Source organism: Rutidosis leptorrhynchoides, chromosome 9 (genome assembly GCF_046630445.1).
Source record: "Rutidosis leptorrhynchoides isolate AG116_Rl617_1_P2 chromosome 9, CSIRO_AGI_Rlap_v1, whole genome shotgun sequence".
In the NCBI taxonomy this organism is placed as follows: domain Eukaryota; kingdom Viridiplantae; phylum Streptophyta; class Magnoliopsida; order Asterales; family Asteraceae; genus Rutidosis; species Rutidosis leptorrhynchoides.
The window spans coordinates 285246557-285263109 of record NC_092341.1 but is presented as its reverse complement, the minus strand read 5'-3'; the positions used below and the strand labels follow the sequence as shown (position 1 = coordinate 285263109).

General features: G+C 34.6%; 1 protein-coding gene across 1 annotated transcript; it reads right to left on the bottom strand.

The window, feature by feature from the left end:
- Positions 1-8028: 8028 nt before the first annotated feature.
- Positions 8029-11226, bottom strand: LOC139868828 (uncharacterized). The gene is made up of 2 exons (XM_071857170.1): positions 9174-11226; positions 8029-8573 (listed from the first exon to the last, which is right to left on the bottom strand). Exons 1-2 carry the CDS (start codon positions 11224-11226, stop codon positions 8029-8031), a joined length of 2598 nt encoding a protein of 865 aa, XP_071713271.1.
- Positions 11227-16553: the final 5327 nt, after the last annotated feature.

Below are 16553 nucleotides of genomic sequence, written 5' to 3'. Positions count from 1 at the left end.
ATCACCTTTATGATTCGACAGTCTAAATATCCACAAACCAAAACCGTTGAATCGACAAAAACGATTGGTAAGAACCATGTTGTTTTACCAACTCCAACGGTAATGCTTAACAATAATAGAACGCCTAAGTGTGGGGAAAATGAAGTAACACCTAATGATGACTTGATAATAAAGAACCCCATAGTTGATACGAAATTAAATAACCCCGTTATTAACAGTTCAATGAAGAAACTTTTTAAACGGGTTATTGATGCTAAAAGTAAGGGAAACTTTAGGTTATATAACCGGTTAGTATCCAATCTGTCGCCTAAAGAAAAGGCGAAGCTAGTTGAATTTGTGGATATTACGGAAAAAGCTGGTCACTGGCTTAAAGCAAAAGTCACAGATATGCAAGTTGATTATGGTCCAAGAGAAATTGACGATGAAGTTAATCACAATTTCGACACCACATCTACCTAAGTGTGAGGAGATTCAAATATTCTAAAAAGAAAATGCTGTTTGGAGTTAGTTGTTCTGTTCTCGTGTAGTTCCGAGAATGGAATTCGATTGGTCTTTTCCGCTAGCAGACACTAAAGAACTAGTTTTCTCCCCCCATTCTGAATTTTTTTTGTTTTTTAGGTTTTATATGAAATTAATATGTTTTCTTTTTAAGTTTTGTGTGAATTTAAAAACAAAAATTTACTTTATTTCATTAAGTTGAAAAAAAATGATTTCTAAAATTCGTCGTGAGTTGAAGACTAGGCCGTTGAGCCGAAATTACTTTACCCGAGGGCGGGGCGAAAAATTTTTTCATCATTATTTTTAATTTTATTGATTTAAAGTATGCCAAAAAAAAATATATTTGATTTTATAAATTTTTGAACGTGGGGTAATATACCCAACTTTAAAAATATGTATATATGTTCGTATTTTATCATGTAAACAACAGGGTAAAACAACGCACTTTCAAAGACTAACATTAAGTTCAGCAAAAGGTACTGATTTTGACGACAAGATGCAAAACAACAAATGTGATATAATAAATGAAGGAATGAACGATGAGGCGCGCCATCTGTCATTCGACGAGCTTTGTAATTACAAACTGGGTATTTTTAATCACTTTTCTACACTAATCACCCTCATGAATTAATAATTATAGTCTGATTTCATGCAAATGAGGGCATTGCATGATCTCAAGTGTGGGGAAGGGTTATAAATTCTCTCGGGTTTATACTTGGCTTATTTTCTAAATATTATGAAAATTTTAAAATTTTTTAACTAAATGAATTCAAAATCATGTTTATACATATTTATGAACGATAAAACTAGGTGTTAATGCCGAAATTATCGTTACCTCGGAAAGGACATAAATTGAGAAACAACCTAAAATGCTTGAATTCATTTAAAATGGAATAAAGGAGAATAAAAAGGCAAAGAAAGAAACTAAGTGTGGGGAGAATGTACCAAGTTATTCAATTAAAAATTATCTATCACATATCTTTGTACAAGATTATTGCAGGTACTTTTGTTTTGGATGATACTAATCAGTTTTACCCAGTTTACTGTAATATATTTGAAAGAAAGATGGATCTACACGATGAATCAATTCCATCATTAAAAGGAAGTAAAGTCTTCCGAAAAAGACACGCGCTTCTTGATTTAGGTCAAGAAGTTGTCGTCCAGACCAGCTGTAGGTTGACGAAAAATCTAGAAAAGTCATCTCTAAAATCAGCAGGAAATCCACGGACCTCAGCATCAAACAGGGTCGCCAGGTGGTCAGATTTATCCTAACCATGAGAAGGATTTATCTCGTACAATGGGGGGCACCGTGCAAATTAGCTTGATAAGACTAATGAATCAGATCCCCAGAAAGGATAATCTCCTTAAAGATTAAAAATCAGCTTTTAAGACTGATATTACTCAATCCTAGAGATTGACCTTAAAGATTGAGAATTCAAACTCATGGAATTCAATGATATCTAAACTCGAGCTTGAACGAGAAAATATTTTGATCAAAAATACAAACCGATTTGTTTTCTGAAAACCCATTTTCAATGCGTTCATTACCATTGAACGTAAAATCCTAGGAATTCACCTGGAATTCATTAGGTCACCTGAACAAAATCGGGTGTCAACCGTAAGAACGGTGGTTGCATAGCATGGTCGGAGACAGGACCTTGTGCCAGACCGAAAAATCATAGGATGATCTTTACTATCGCTCCTACCAAGGATAGTTCTAGCATCCGACACGTTAAAAGACCATAATCATCTGCATGTCACGGGACATTGCCTTAACAGTTTCTTGTTCATCGCTTTCCTTTACAACCGGACGGTAGTTTACCGAAAGGTAATATACGGAACAAGTAAATTGGATGTGTGCTTTCCGATACCGGGATAGCAGTGGATTACACGAACCTAAATGTTTTTAGCCAAAATATTGATCCACAAATATATTTTGCAACACCGATGGTGGGTCAAATCAGAAAACTTGTCTAGGGTAAAATCTAGCTTGAATTTTTAAAAGATCAAATGTTTTCATAAAGATCCAATTTCCTAAAGGATCTACATTTTTATAGTCATGTGGGACTGTAAACCGCCTTTCAAATGTGCACTTTGCTTTGGAAACCGAAAGTAAATCGGCTATTTGATTGCAAGTGTCGTTGACCTAAACCCGAGGCAACTGTGGATGGCACAACCACCTTTAACCATGGTTCTATCGTTACTATCATTGTTTATAACACCGTATCAAAATCACTGATGTATAAAGTGTGAAGAATAAAGAAGTGATTCTAGTATGTTTTTATTTCAAGACTGTATTGCTTGAGGACAAGCAACGCTCAAGTGTGGGGATATTGATAAGGCTAAAAAGGAACATATATTTCATAGCATTATTCCCCAAAAAAGACAAGATTTTAGTTGCAATTGTTCCATTTTCAAGTAATATTCGTTTATATTTAATAAGTGCGAAGACAAAAGGCTAAAACGACGAATTGAAGACGCAAAGGTCCAAAAAGCTAAAAAGTACAAGATACAATAAAAAAGGTTCAAATTATTGATGAGGAACGTCTAAAAACGACAAGAGTACAAGTTACAAAACGCAAAGTACACGATATAAAATTGTGCGAAAGGACGTTCGAAAATCCGGAACCGACACATGAACCAACTTTCAACGCTCAACGCAACGGATCTGAAAGTACAAGTCAACTATGCACAAGAATATAATATAATATTTAAATAATTCATAATAAGAATAATATTAAATATTAAAAAGTTGTTAATTGAGCATAGTTCAGGGGTCATAAGTGAAAATTTCAATTTATCATTTGCCTATAAAAGGCCGTCTAAATCGATGATTTAGATATACCTTTTCAATTCTCTTTCTTTGTAACATATATATTTATATTTATAATATTAATTTTAATTTTAAGTTTAATAATAATTTTGGGGTAGTGTCACAAATGTTTAACGGGTTTTAAGTCGGAACTCTGTCCGTGTAACGCTACACGATTAATAATCACTGTAAGTTATGTTCTTCCTTTTTAAATTAATGTATCGTAACTAAGTTATTATTATGCTTATTTGAGCCGAAGTAATCGTGATGTTGGGCTAAAATATTAAGAAGGGGTTATTGAACTTTGGACCATAATTAAGGTTTGGGCAAAAGACCGACACTTGTGGAAATTGAACTATTGACTATTAATAGATGGGGGGTATTGTCTAATTGAGTGACAACTCATTGGAGTCTGTCGAACCTATCTTCAAATTAATTAACCTAATAATTAATAATGATTATGGTTGTCCTATTTAGTGATGTTCATATGGAATCTGTTATAATCATTTAATTAATCAATTGGGTTGGGTAATTGATTATTCATTCTGATCAAGTGGATGAATTAATATTCATAAACTAATTAAAACAGGGGTGGATTACATACAGTGATAACTGGTGTAATTGTTGACAGAAGTGATAACTGCGTCACAGTTTAAATCCTTAATCAGTTGGAATATTTGACTTCGGGTATAAGGGTAATTTGACGAGGATACTCGCACTTTATATTTATGACCGATGGACTATTATGGACAAAAACCAGATAGACGTATCAAATAAACCAGGACAAAGGACAATTAACCCATGGTAATAAATTAAAATCAACACGTCAAACATCATGATTACGGAAGTTTAAATAAGCATAATTCTTTTATTATATTTCTCATCGTATCTTTATTTACTGTCATTTTATTACTCGCAATTTTATTTACTGTCATTTTATTTATTGTCATTATTTTACGCACTTTAATTATCGTCATTTATCTTTACGCTTAAAATATAGAATCGACAAACCGGTCATTAAACGGTAAAACCCCCCTTTTATAATAATATTACTACTTATATAATTATATATATTTTGTATAAATATAGTTAAAAATATAGTAAGTATCACCAGCTCCCTGTGGAACGAACCGGACTTACTAAAAACTACACTACTCTACGATTAGGTACACTGCCTATAGTGTTGTAGCAAGGTTTAGGTATATCCCATCCGTAAATTAATAAAACTTGTGTCATATTTTGTAGTATTTTGTATTAAAAATAATACTATTTCGTACCCTCACGCTACATCATCAACCATTATTGGGTATAATGTAAAGCTCGTAAGAGACACGTGTATGCAATATAGGATTTGTTCCTCCAAAATGTTTGGAGTTAGATACTTTTGAGCTCCTCGATGAATGAATAAGATATTTGTGTGGCCGCACCCAGATCTAATTAAGATGATACTTAATTAATTTGGTGATCTAATTCAGTTCTAAGATCGAGAAATAAAATGGTTAAACAAATGAGAATGGCCGATGATCCATATCTCAATTTTAACTAAAGTATCTGAAACAAAGGGACACATGACATTTTAACACTTACTATAAGCAGTTCTGAGAAACTACCCTCACATGAATTTGGGGACAATGACCTGTTGCTAGACGGTATCCATTGTTTGTATAGTTACATGTTGTTGTACCATGCACAAGTGGGAGTCTGTAGGATTAATGTGCAAGGTACAACATATAACTATATGGCTAAATTTATTTGAGCCTTCGAGGTCACACACATATACACCTAGACGTCAATATATATATATATATATATATATATATATATATATATATATATATATATATATATATATATATATATATATATATATATATATATATATATATATATATATATATATATATATATGATGTATATATATTACTCAAGTAACGAAATAAATCAAAATAATTATATATTATATTTAAATTAATCAATTAGTTAAGTGATTAATTATTTAATTATAATAAAGTGGAATTCAAATTATTAAAGCAATCAAATTATGAGCAAGAGTTGTTCAAATGCAATTATGGATTACACATTCTTGCACAATTATTGTAAATTCTTTTGAGTTGTTTATATGTGTCAGATTCCACTAACCTAAAGCAATAAAATTGTTTATTCAAGAAAGTAGTCAAATGCATATGAAATTACAACTGTCTCTTAACTAATATGATATAATCTATTATATATGTTAGTTTTGAGAAGTAGAGAGTTTACACACACAACAAATATACAACTAAGAAAATAACACTCTCTTTTGTACGTGTATGGTGCAAAAGATCACAAGAAACAATACGTTTTCGTTTATAACACTTTCGAGACCATATACGGATTATTATTGTTTATTGTATTAATATAATTGGATTATGTTAGTACGTTACTTGGTTTTGGACTAGCATCCATTGACGATCGTTTGAAGTGTAGTGTAGACTATCCAAAGAGACGGTCATACTATTGATCGTAAGTTTCTCTCCTTTAATCAGTTTCTTCAAGAAAGGTATATCGTTTACTGACTTTATGAATTCATATATATTTTGACAATTATTTGTGGTGTAATTGGATCTTGGTGGAACCGTCAATCGTGTGCATGTTTTGTAATAATAAGTTTATTTTAACTATCCGCTGCGTTAATCTGATTTGAAAGTACACACGGTTTTCCATCAGGGACGCGTTTTAGAACAACATTCACCCACCTGCTCCCATCTTTAGTAATAATTAATCAATAGAATCTGTTTATTTGCTCCACTATGTTTAACTTCAAGTTATCAGCACAGAAAAAGTGAATCACACTAATGAAGAACAGGTAATACTTGATGAAATTGGTCTATTATGATTAAGTCATTGTCATTTCATTCTGTTTTCTTAACATATATTCCACTAACTACCAGTAAATCTTATTATCATCAGGTACACCAAGTTGATATATAGTTTGAATCGAGTTCATTATACCTTCTCTTTCTGAAGATAATACCAACTAGAAGGATTCAGGGTAACAGGAAGTAATTTCGGTTCTACTGTTAGAAATGCAAACAATCTGGAAGCTATGAGTATGCATCTAAGAAATAGTCATGTAATAGTTTATGCGCTAATCTTACGTTATAGCCTTTGTAACCACTTTTATAATAGTCTTCTAACGATTACTGTCCCTATTGTAATAACCTTTTAACAGTTCGAGTATGTATGCATTTCTAAGCACTATAAACAATTAACGAACGAGTTAATCGCGGCAACACACGCTTGTCCATTAGCTTGTTAAAACTCAATTGATAATACTTCTATAAGCTTATAACAATATCTACAATTTCCTAAGCTCATATACTTACGTTGTTAAGATTTTAACCTTGTCTGATCCGTCTCTAGTTACATACAAATCATCTATTGTTAAAGTTTAGAATTTAGGATTAGTATGTGTTATATTAACAAATCATCTATATCGTTTTGGTACCATTTTCAATCAGAATGTTGGACCGGTTTAATGATAATGCGGAAACGAGAAATACAAAGACATGTCTTTAATTAGTTGTCGTACGTATAGATCAAATAGAAGTACAACATAGACGATTACAAGACAATGCATAAAAAGCCGAAATGATGCAAATTTTGACGTGGATCATGGTTTGATTCATGCAAAACATTGGCCATGTGAACAACTCCACCATTGATGAGAAAGTTGGCCACTGATAATCAATCCAAAGATAAAAGAGAAACAGTCGTATTAAAGGTGAAAAACGTGCGATTCCCTATTTGTAAAAAATGGGATTCCCCGTGTAAATACCAAAGGTACAAATAAAACAAGTGATGAAATCGATCTCATGACCTCGTGATGATAAGTTGAGGCTTGGGGGAGTCTATCTAAGAAGAGACGTCATAAGAAAATGTTAACTATACTAGGTATATATTCTAGCCAACATGTTGTGATATTCTATGAAGGAATGAGAATATATAAAAGGGTTTCAAAAAGATGTCTTCCCAATCAAGATTCCATGTCCATTTATCATGGTCTGAGTTCAGATGAATTTTAGTAAGCTTCGAATAAGAGAATCAAGATTGTAGGTACCGGGAGGCGTGCACTTCCAATTCTAGTTTAACTCCGAGGCTAAACCACGATTGTAACATTGTAGACGGTGTTAGAATCAAGTCTGAAAAGACGGTTGTAACTGATTTCTAATGAAAATGATAATCTGAAAATGTTTATTGATAATTGATTCAGTTATTTCAAACTGAGAAGTGTTTTACAAATAAGAGCTTAAGTGTGTTTTATACACTTAAGAATCTAACATCTATATTTAGTCTAGAGAATGGGACTAATTATAAAATATATGTGGAAACACTAATCTAGATGAAGTGTGCAGGGACATAAACGTTTTTTGTTGAGCATGCTTCTACTTGCAGGGACTTTCTCACTCTTCCAGGTGCTTTATCTCTTATTTTATATTATTTAACACTCCCCCTCAAGTTGAATAGTGGGATTCCCGATATTCAACTTGACAAGAACATCGCTGAAGAGTCTTCCATTTACTGACTTTGTTAGGATGTCGGCCAATTGGTCCTCTGATCTGACGTGTGGTAAAGAAATAATTTCGGCATCCAGTTTTTCTCTGATGAAATGTCTGTCCACTTCAACATGTTTTGTTCGATCATGTTGAACTGGATTTTCTGAGATAGCTATTGCAGCTTCATTGTCGCACATAATCTGAATAGCTTTTTTTTGGTTGGAATCCAACTTCTGTTAGTAACTTTTTAATCCATAAGGCTTCAACTACTCCCTTTGCTATCCCTCTGAATTCGGACTCGGCACTTGAGAGTGAAACCACCTTTTGTTTCTTACTTCTCCATGCAACTAGATTTCCTCCTACAAGAGTGAAGAATCCTGAGGTAGACCTTCTATCTCCTTTTTCTCCAGCCCAACTAGCATCTGTATAAATTTTGGTTTCTAAGTGACCATTCTTCCTGAAGACAACTCCATGATCTGCCGTTTTCTTTAAATATCTGATGATTCTGATTACGGCTTCCATATGATGAACTTGTGGTTGATGCATGAATTGACTTACGACCCCAACTGCGTGTGCTATATCTGGTCGAGTGTGAGCAAGGTAGATGAGTTTTCCTACAAGTCTTTGATATCGCCCTTTATCAGCAAGCTCGGCTTTGTCTTCCATGTATATCTTTTGGTTTGGAATCATAGGAGTATCGGCTGGTTTGCAATCAACCATCCCTGTTTCTGCAAGAAAATCAAGGACATATTTCTTTTGACAGATAAATATCCCCTGTTGAGATCGTAATACTTCAATCCCTAAAAAGTATTTAAGTCTCCCCAAATCTTTCATTTCAAATTCATTAAATAAGTTTGTTTTAAGTTTTGAGATTTCTTCTTTATCGTTTCCGGTAATTATCATGTCATCAACGTAAATAATTAAACATGTAATAAGGTTTTTTCTTCGTTTAAGAAATAGTGTATGATCAGAATTACTTTGTTTAAAACCATAGTTTTTCATAGCTAAAGTGAATCTCCCAAACCAAGCCCGTGGGGATTGTTTTAACCCATATAACGCCCTTTTAAGTCGACAAACTTCCCTGTTTTTGAAGTTGTTGGTAAATCCCGGTGGTGCTTCCATATAGACTTCTTCCTTTAATTGGCCATGTAGAAAAGCATTCTTCACATCAAATTGGTGAAGTGGCCAATCTTCATTTGCAGCGATAGAGAAGAGAACTCTAATGGTATCAATCTTTGCAACTGGTGAGAAAGTTTCGGAATAATCGATCCCATATGTCTGAGTGTACCCTTTTGCAACCAGTCGAGCTTTATATCTTTCAATAGTACCATCTGGTTTATGTTTTATTGTAAATACCCATCGACATCCCACTGGTTTTTTTCCTTGAGGCAAGACACATTTTTCCCACGTGTTATTATCATTCAAGGCTTTCATTTCAACTTCCATTGCTTTGCTCCAGTTTTTTGATTTTAGAGCTTGTTCGACGGAAGTTGGAATGTTTTCAGAGTAAATTGCGGAATTAAATTGATGAGCTTCTTTCGACAGATTTCCTTGTGCTATATTAGCCATAGGATATCTAGATCTTTGCGCCTCTTTTTCTGGTGAGTATCGTTTCGGTGGAACACCTCTATTGGCTCTTTGAGGAAGGACATATCGCTGGGTGAGTTCATCGGAATTTTGTTCAACTTGGGTTTGATTATCATTATTTGAGGTGGTGTCAGTGGTTTCTATAGGTTCATGGTTTGGTATTGATTCGGGTTCAATTGGCTCATGGTTTGGTATTGGTTCGGTGTCTGGTATTGGTTCGGGGTTGATTGGCTCGGGGTTTAGTGGTTGAGGTGGTACCCATGTCATCCAACTTAGAGTGTCATTACTCTCACTCTCCCCCTCACTCGTGAGTTGGGTGTTATTGTAAAAGTATTCAGTTTCAATAAAATCACAGTTCATTGTAGTAATGATTGTTCGTCTTTTTGGATTATAACATCGATAGCCTTTTTGGTTTACACCATATCCCACCATAACACATTTCTCGGCACATGGATCTAGTTTTGTACGGTCATGCTTTGGAATGTGAACGAAGACCGAACACCCAAAAACTCTAGGTTCATTCACGTGGTGGTTTTTACTTTTTCCTATATACCTTTTGTGAACCACTTTATCTTTTACTCTTATATTTAATAGATTATTCACGTGATGATTTTTTATTTTTTCTGTACAACTATCGTTATCGTGAACCACTCTATCTCCTAGATATTGCTTGTGAATAAAATTTCTCTGCCCTAGATTGAGATTCGTTCTATCTATGTTGTTATCATCGAATAAAGAGGGAAAGGGTTTTGAAAACTTACCTTGTTCAGCTTTAGCAGCCACGCCTCCAAATCCGATTTCTGGTTCAGTGGTGGTTGGTGGTGGTTCAGCTACTGCCGCCGCTCCTTTTGCCGGTTTTACCCACCATTCAGGAAATCCTTTGATCTCAAAGCATTGTTCTCTAGTATGCCTCTTTTTCCCACACTTGGTGCAAACTAATTTTGATTTATCAATTTTAGGATACGATTTGTTCCGGTGAGGATAAGGATTGGCGGTTTGCCCTAGTTGTTCTGATTTGTTAGCTGCAACGAGACCCGATGCAATCCCTTGATGGCTTGACTCGTTTTTGGCTTGCCCAAGGATATGCCGGTGAGCCACCTCCTTCCTCACGGTTGCGTATGCTTCTTCCGGTGTCGGTAACGGATCTAACCTTAAAAGCTCTCTCTTAATCGTATCATAATTTTGATCAAGAGCGTTAAGAAACTGAAAAAGTTTCTGTTCTGTTCTGATTTTGGTGTATATAACGATGTCAGTAGCACATTTCATTGGGTTTGGATCTCGCCTGTCGATTTCCCCCCAAATACCCTGCATCGTGATCCATAAGTCTTCCAGTGACTGATCTTTTTGTTTGATGTCATTGGCTTTTACATGTAGGTCAAAGTTTTGAAGTTTATCTTTTCCACTGCTATATGTAACCACCAGTGCATCCCAAAGGGCTTTTGCTGTGGGGTACTCGGTCAGGTTGCTGGCCAAAGTGGGTTCAATATTTTGTATGAGCCATGAGAACACGACTAAATCGTCCTGTTCCCATTGTTCATACCCTTCTTCACTTGTTTCTGGTGCAACAGTGGTTAAGTGGTTAAGGAGAGATTTTGATTTTCCTCCTATTGCAACTTTAATCATCCTTGCCCATAACGCATAATTTTGATTGTTAAGGGCAAGGTTTATTTTCAGGCTATCAGAAAGTTTTGAGTGGGATTGAAGGTTGTTTTTGAGAAGGTTGCTTAACTGAGTTGCTAAGTCTTGATTCGTTGAGTTGACCGATTGGTCATGGCTGCTGTCTTCAGTTGACATTGTAACCACCAATCAATTAACCAACACAAGGTAGATGATTGAAGCTAAAAAATGAGTGTAATGATCCAAGATCTACACCATTAGCTCTGATACCATGATTTCTAATGAAAATGATAATCTGAAAATGTTTATTGATAATTGATTCAGTTATTTCAAACTGAGAAGTGTTTTACAAATAAGAGCTTAAGTGTGTTTTATACACTTAAGAATCTAACATCTATATTTAGTCTAGAGAATGGGACTAATTATAAAATATATGTGGAAACACTAATCTAGATGAAGTGTGCAGGGACATAAACGTTTTTTGTTGAGCATGCTTCTACTTGCAGGGACTTTCTCACTCTTCCAGGTGCTTTATCTCTTATTTTATATTATTTAACAGTAACGTGATTCAAAGTACCAAAACCCAGCCGAGGATCCTTCCAAAACGCTTTTATTTCTCTCTCCAATCTTGCTTTTAAGATTATCAGGACGAATGGTACCAATATCTTGCCTTGATTAGATTTAAAATTAGGCAAAATAGAATGCCAAAGACCCTTCGTTTTGCACCCATTTGGATTGAAGCCAAGATCTCCACCATGAATAGCTTATAGCAATTGAACCCATATTAATCCCGTTGAGTGCACATGACGCCAAATCTATTTGAGAAGAAGAGAAACATTAAATGACTTCAAACTTCAAGTTTCCAACCTTCCATTTTCATGGGAGGCCAGAATTTTAGTCCAATCAATCCAATGCATTTTTTTAGTAGCTCTTTCGAGCCCTAACAGAATATTGCCCGAAGTTTTTCGAGACAACTTATCACGTTTTCAGGAGCACGAAACAATGAGAAATAGTAAGTTCCCACACTTTCCATAATCAGTTTAATCAAGGTAAGTTTTCCTTCTATAGACAGTATCTTGCCGGACAATCAATTACGTTTCAACTTAATTTATGGATTAGCTTGGAACAGTGCTTTGAACGGTTCATATAGGCTGCCAAAATAAAACAAAGGAAGCTATCATGAAAAGATCAAATTGCACATTCGGTTCTAATTACCATCCCTCTAATTACCATTCCTTTACGTGGTCGTGATCAATTAAAACACCTAAGAGATATTATTTGTGTAAATTTATCTTAAGACTCAAATCAAGATGAAAACAATTAAGAATAAAGAGGATGATGTCAAAATCATTCTCATGACAATCCGTAACTGTTGCGACGTCATCAGTAAACAAGAAATGGGAGATGTTGACTGTTGGGAAATTACGGTCTCACTAGTTCCCCCCACACAGACCAACAATAATAGTAAAGAAATAAGAACAATACACAACACAAGATTTAACGTGGAAACTCTAAAACAGGAGAAAAACCACAGGCCCCAAAGAGAGAAATACACTATATCACAATTTGTTACAATGATATAGACGACTCTCTTAAGCCAACTACACTCTCCAAAATATTTAACTAATACAACTTTCAAACAAGGGTAAGAAAGAAAGAAATAATCAAATACTTAAAGTGTATTGATTGGTGCAATTTGGAAGTAATCTCATGGCCTCCTTTTATAGCCAAGGAGTTCACCTCCAACTTCACTCTTCTACCAATGTGGGACAAAACTCCATTTTTCCTTCTAACCAAAATACAACTAACAAATCTCCACATTTTGGATAGAAGAAAATAATCATGCTTCCACATTGCAAAGATAACCGATGTAGACGCTTCCTCAACGACAACTTCAAGATCCTCATCTTCATGCCGTTGACATTATCTCCCAAGAGACAAAACTTGCATCTTTACCGAACATTGTCTAAACCGACAATCATTGTCATCACAGACAATCATAACTCTTAACAAGAATTATCATACTCCACCATTAAGAGTATAGCACTTAGAATATCAAATTCCAAGCATTTCACCTCGGCACATGTTGTTGAACAACCAGCTGAAACTTTATGGTGCAACTTCCTGTTTGGCTTTCCCTGGAAGTTTCATCAGCTACAACATCAGTTTCCACCACACAACCTGCACCAATGTCAAACCAGTGCCCATGTGCAATTGTGGAACCGCTAACAAACATCTCTTGCCATGGTGGTGCGGACACACCATGAGGATGGTGTGACTTCAGAGGAATTCGTCACTCTCCGTAACAACGGAGACAATGTTAGCGTCTTTTGAGCCATTTGCCGGATTAGCTCCACCTGGACAATTAACCCTTACATGCCCAGTCTTCCCGCACCTCCAGCATACCAGATTCTTCCCAAAGTTTCTCTTTCGCCTATCCGAACACAACACTATCGTATCTCCTGATGACGAGACCCCGTTACCTTCCAGTCTTTTCTCCTCGGATAGGAGCTTGCTAGTAACGTCTTCAAACTTCAGAGTTTTCTTTCCATACATTAAAATAGGTTTCATGTGTTCATAAGACAATGATAAAAATAATATCAACCTCAAAGCTTTATCTTCATCATCCGTTTTAACTCCAATAGCCTCCAGTTCTGAAACAATACCGTTAAGAATACTTAGATGATCTGAAATCTTTGAACCCCCATCCATACGCAGAGTATAAAATTGTTCTTTAAGACACAACCGATTTGAGATGCCCTTGACCTGGTACAACTGCTCTAATTTAACCCAAAGCTCCTTTGCCGTTGATAACCCGTGCACATTTGCAAGCACGTTCTTTGCAAGACATAAACGAATCGCACTTGCTGGCCTCAAATCCATGTCATCCCATTCTTCTTCATCGAACTTACTGCTAGAATCACTGCCGAGAACAAATGTGGGTTTACCTTTCAATGCCTTGTGTAACCCGGACTGAATCAACACATCCTTGACTTGAACCTGCCATAAGCCAAAATTGATCATCCCATCAAATTTCTCTACATCAAACCTCATTGGACTGAACTTCGACATCGTATCCGTATCCTATAAACAACACTTTCTCTGATTTTGCTCACGTTTCGAATAGCCAAAAGATGTAGCAGGTAGCCAGGACCCTTTAAATCGGAAATCCACAACTCGCCACTAACAAATCCAACTATTACTACGAGTCAAAAAAAATATTGTCTAACCATATACCCTATACGATCAATAGAACTCGTTTCTGATGTGGACGATCCACTCCCGTGGCAACCACAGAGCATACTCCGACTCCTATAACCGAGACCCCCCGTCAAACCTGACGCTCTGATACCAGTTGTTGGGAAATTACGGTCTCACTAGTTCCCACCACCCAGCCCAACAATAATAGTAAAGAAATAAGAACAATACATAATACAAGATTTAACGTGGAAACTCCAAAACAGGAGAAAACCACCGGCCCCCAAAGAGAGAAATACACTATATCACAAATTGTTACAATGATATAGACGACTCTCTTAAGCCAACTATACTCTCCAAAATATTTAACTAATACAACTTTCAAACAATGGTAAGAAAGAAAGAAATAATCAAATATTTAAAGTGTATTGATTGGCTCAATTTGGAAGTAATCTCATGGCCTCCTTTTATAGCCAAGGAGTTCACCTCCAACTTCACTCTTCTACCAATGTGGGACAAAACTTCATTTTTCCTTCTAACCAAAATATAACTAACAGTTGACGTGCCTAACGTTAGCTCCAAGGTTCATACTGTCTTTAATGACCTTGCAAAAAGCATAATGAAGCCCCTCCATCACGACTATATATAAATAAGGAGATAAAAGATTTCCTTGACGCAAACTACATTTGAGGGAGAATTCAGAGGTGGGACTTCCATTTATTAGAATCGAGGAGAGGATAGACATGTCTGTATTCAAAGGCACCACTTTGCTCCAAAAACCGAGTTGGGATAAAGCGAAGTCCAGGAAGTTCCAATTCACCTATTCAAAAGCTTTTTCAATGTAAACTTTGAAAATCATATACTTTTTATTCTTCATTTTGTACCAATCAATCAATTCGCTTAGAATAAGTGCGCATCAAAGATTTGTCTATCCCAAATAAATGTAGCCTATTCATCACTGATAACTTAGTCAATAACATTCGAAATTTGATAGGCTAAATTATTAGCAACGATTCTATATTGAAGTTATCATGAATATCTATAGTTCTCAAACATTTAGTTTACATGTTTATCTCATCAATTTTATTGGCGAAAAAACATAATACATACTCAATTAGTCTTAAAATAATTACTCTATCGCATTTGACTTTTAAAAGTCCTCACTACCTTGACTTTAAATATTTTTATTTGTTTTATAGATTATTTGATGAAAATGAAATTTATATGAATGAACAAGGTTTTAACCGTGTTTTCATTGGTTGAATTTTCATTAAATATTATGTTACACAAACAAAAAGTATTTAAGTTAAAGTTGAAAAAAAGAAAAGCTTTAAAAGTTAAACTAGAACAGTTATTTTGGGACGGAGAGAGTAATTGATTCGAATATCAACAAAAACAACCGAAACAATAACAATAAGACATCGATAATTAAACTACTAAACATTGAACCAAATTAAACAGTTATCGTGTAGAGAAAATTATGACAATTAATTGTTTCAACATGGGAGATAATATATATAGCAAACCATTATAATTATTCCATCTAGATTCAAATCAGATTTGCTCAATGAGTGAGCGATATGTGAATGGCCAATTGGGCTTGGAGATGGATTCGCAAAGATTTGGGTAAACGCTAGCCTTCTTTTCTTTCGTTAATTCATGAATTTCTAAAAATCCATCTAGGCAATGATCCATATAGGTGATAGTGACAATTGCTTCACGTTGAATGGCACTAGAAAACATATTGATGTCATTGTTTTTCCATCTTTCAGTATCCATTGTCACACTTACAGTACGTTTAGTTTCGAAGTGTGTAGCTTCAGAAGTTTTTTCCAGTACTTCTTTGAACTTGCGTTCGTCAACAAGGTTATTTGTTGTAGGAATAATGTGCAAGGTACAACATATAACTATATGGCCAACTTCATTTGAGCCTTCGGGGTCACACACATATACACCGAGACGTCAAATAAAATATATATATATATATATATATATATATATATATATATATATATATATATATATATATATATATATATATATATATATATATATATATATATATATATATATATATATATATATATATATATTACTCAAGTAACAAAATAGTAAATCGAAATTAATTCATTTACTATTCATATTAATAGTAAATGAAACGAAATTAATTAATTTACTATTCACATGAAAGTGACATGATAGAAAATATTAATTATAAGTTACATAACATACTTCTAAAGTATTTGAGAAATACGACTTTTTAAAATTATATCAAATCCTCCGTATCTTTTTGTGATTGATATAAA

Coding starts and splice junctions, on each gene's coding strand:
- LOC139868828 (XM_071857170.1), bottom strand. CDS start 11,226: ATGTCAACTGAAGACAGCAGCCATGACCAATCGGTCAACTCAACGAAT. Junction 8,574..9,173: donor AATAAAACATAAACCAGATG/GTACTATTGAAA, acceptor ATTTTCTTGCAG/AAACAGGGATGGTTGATTGC.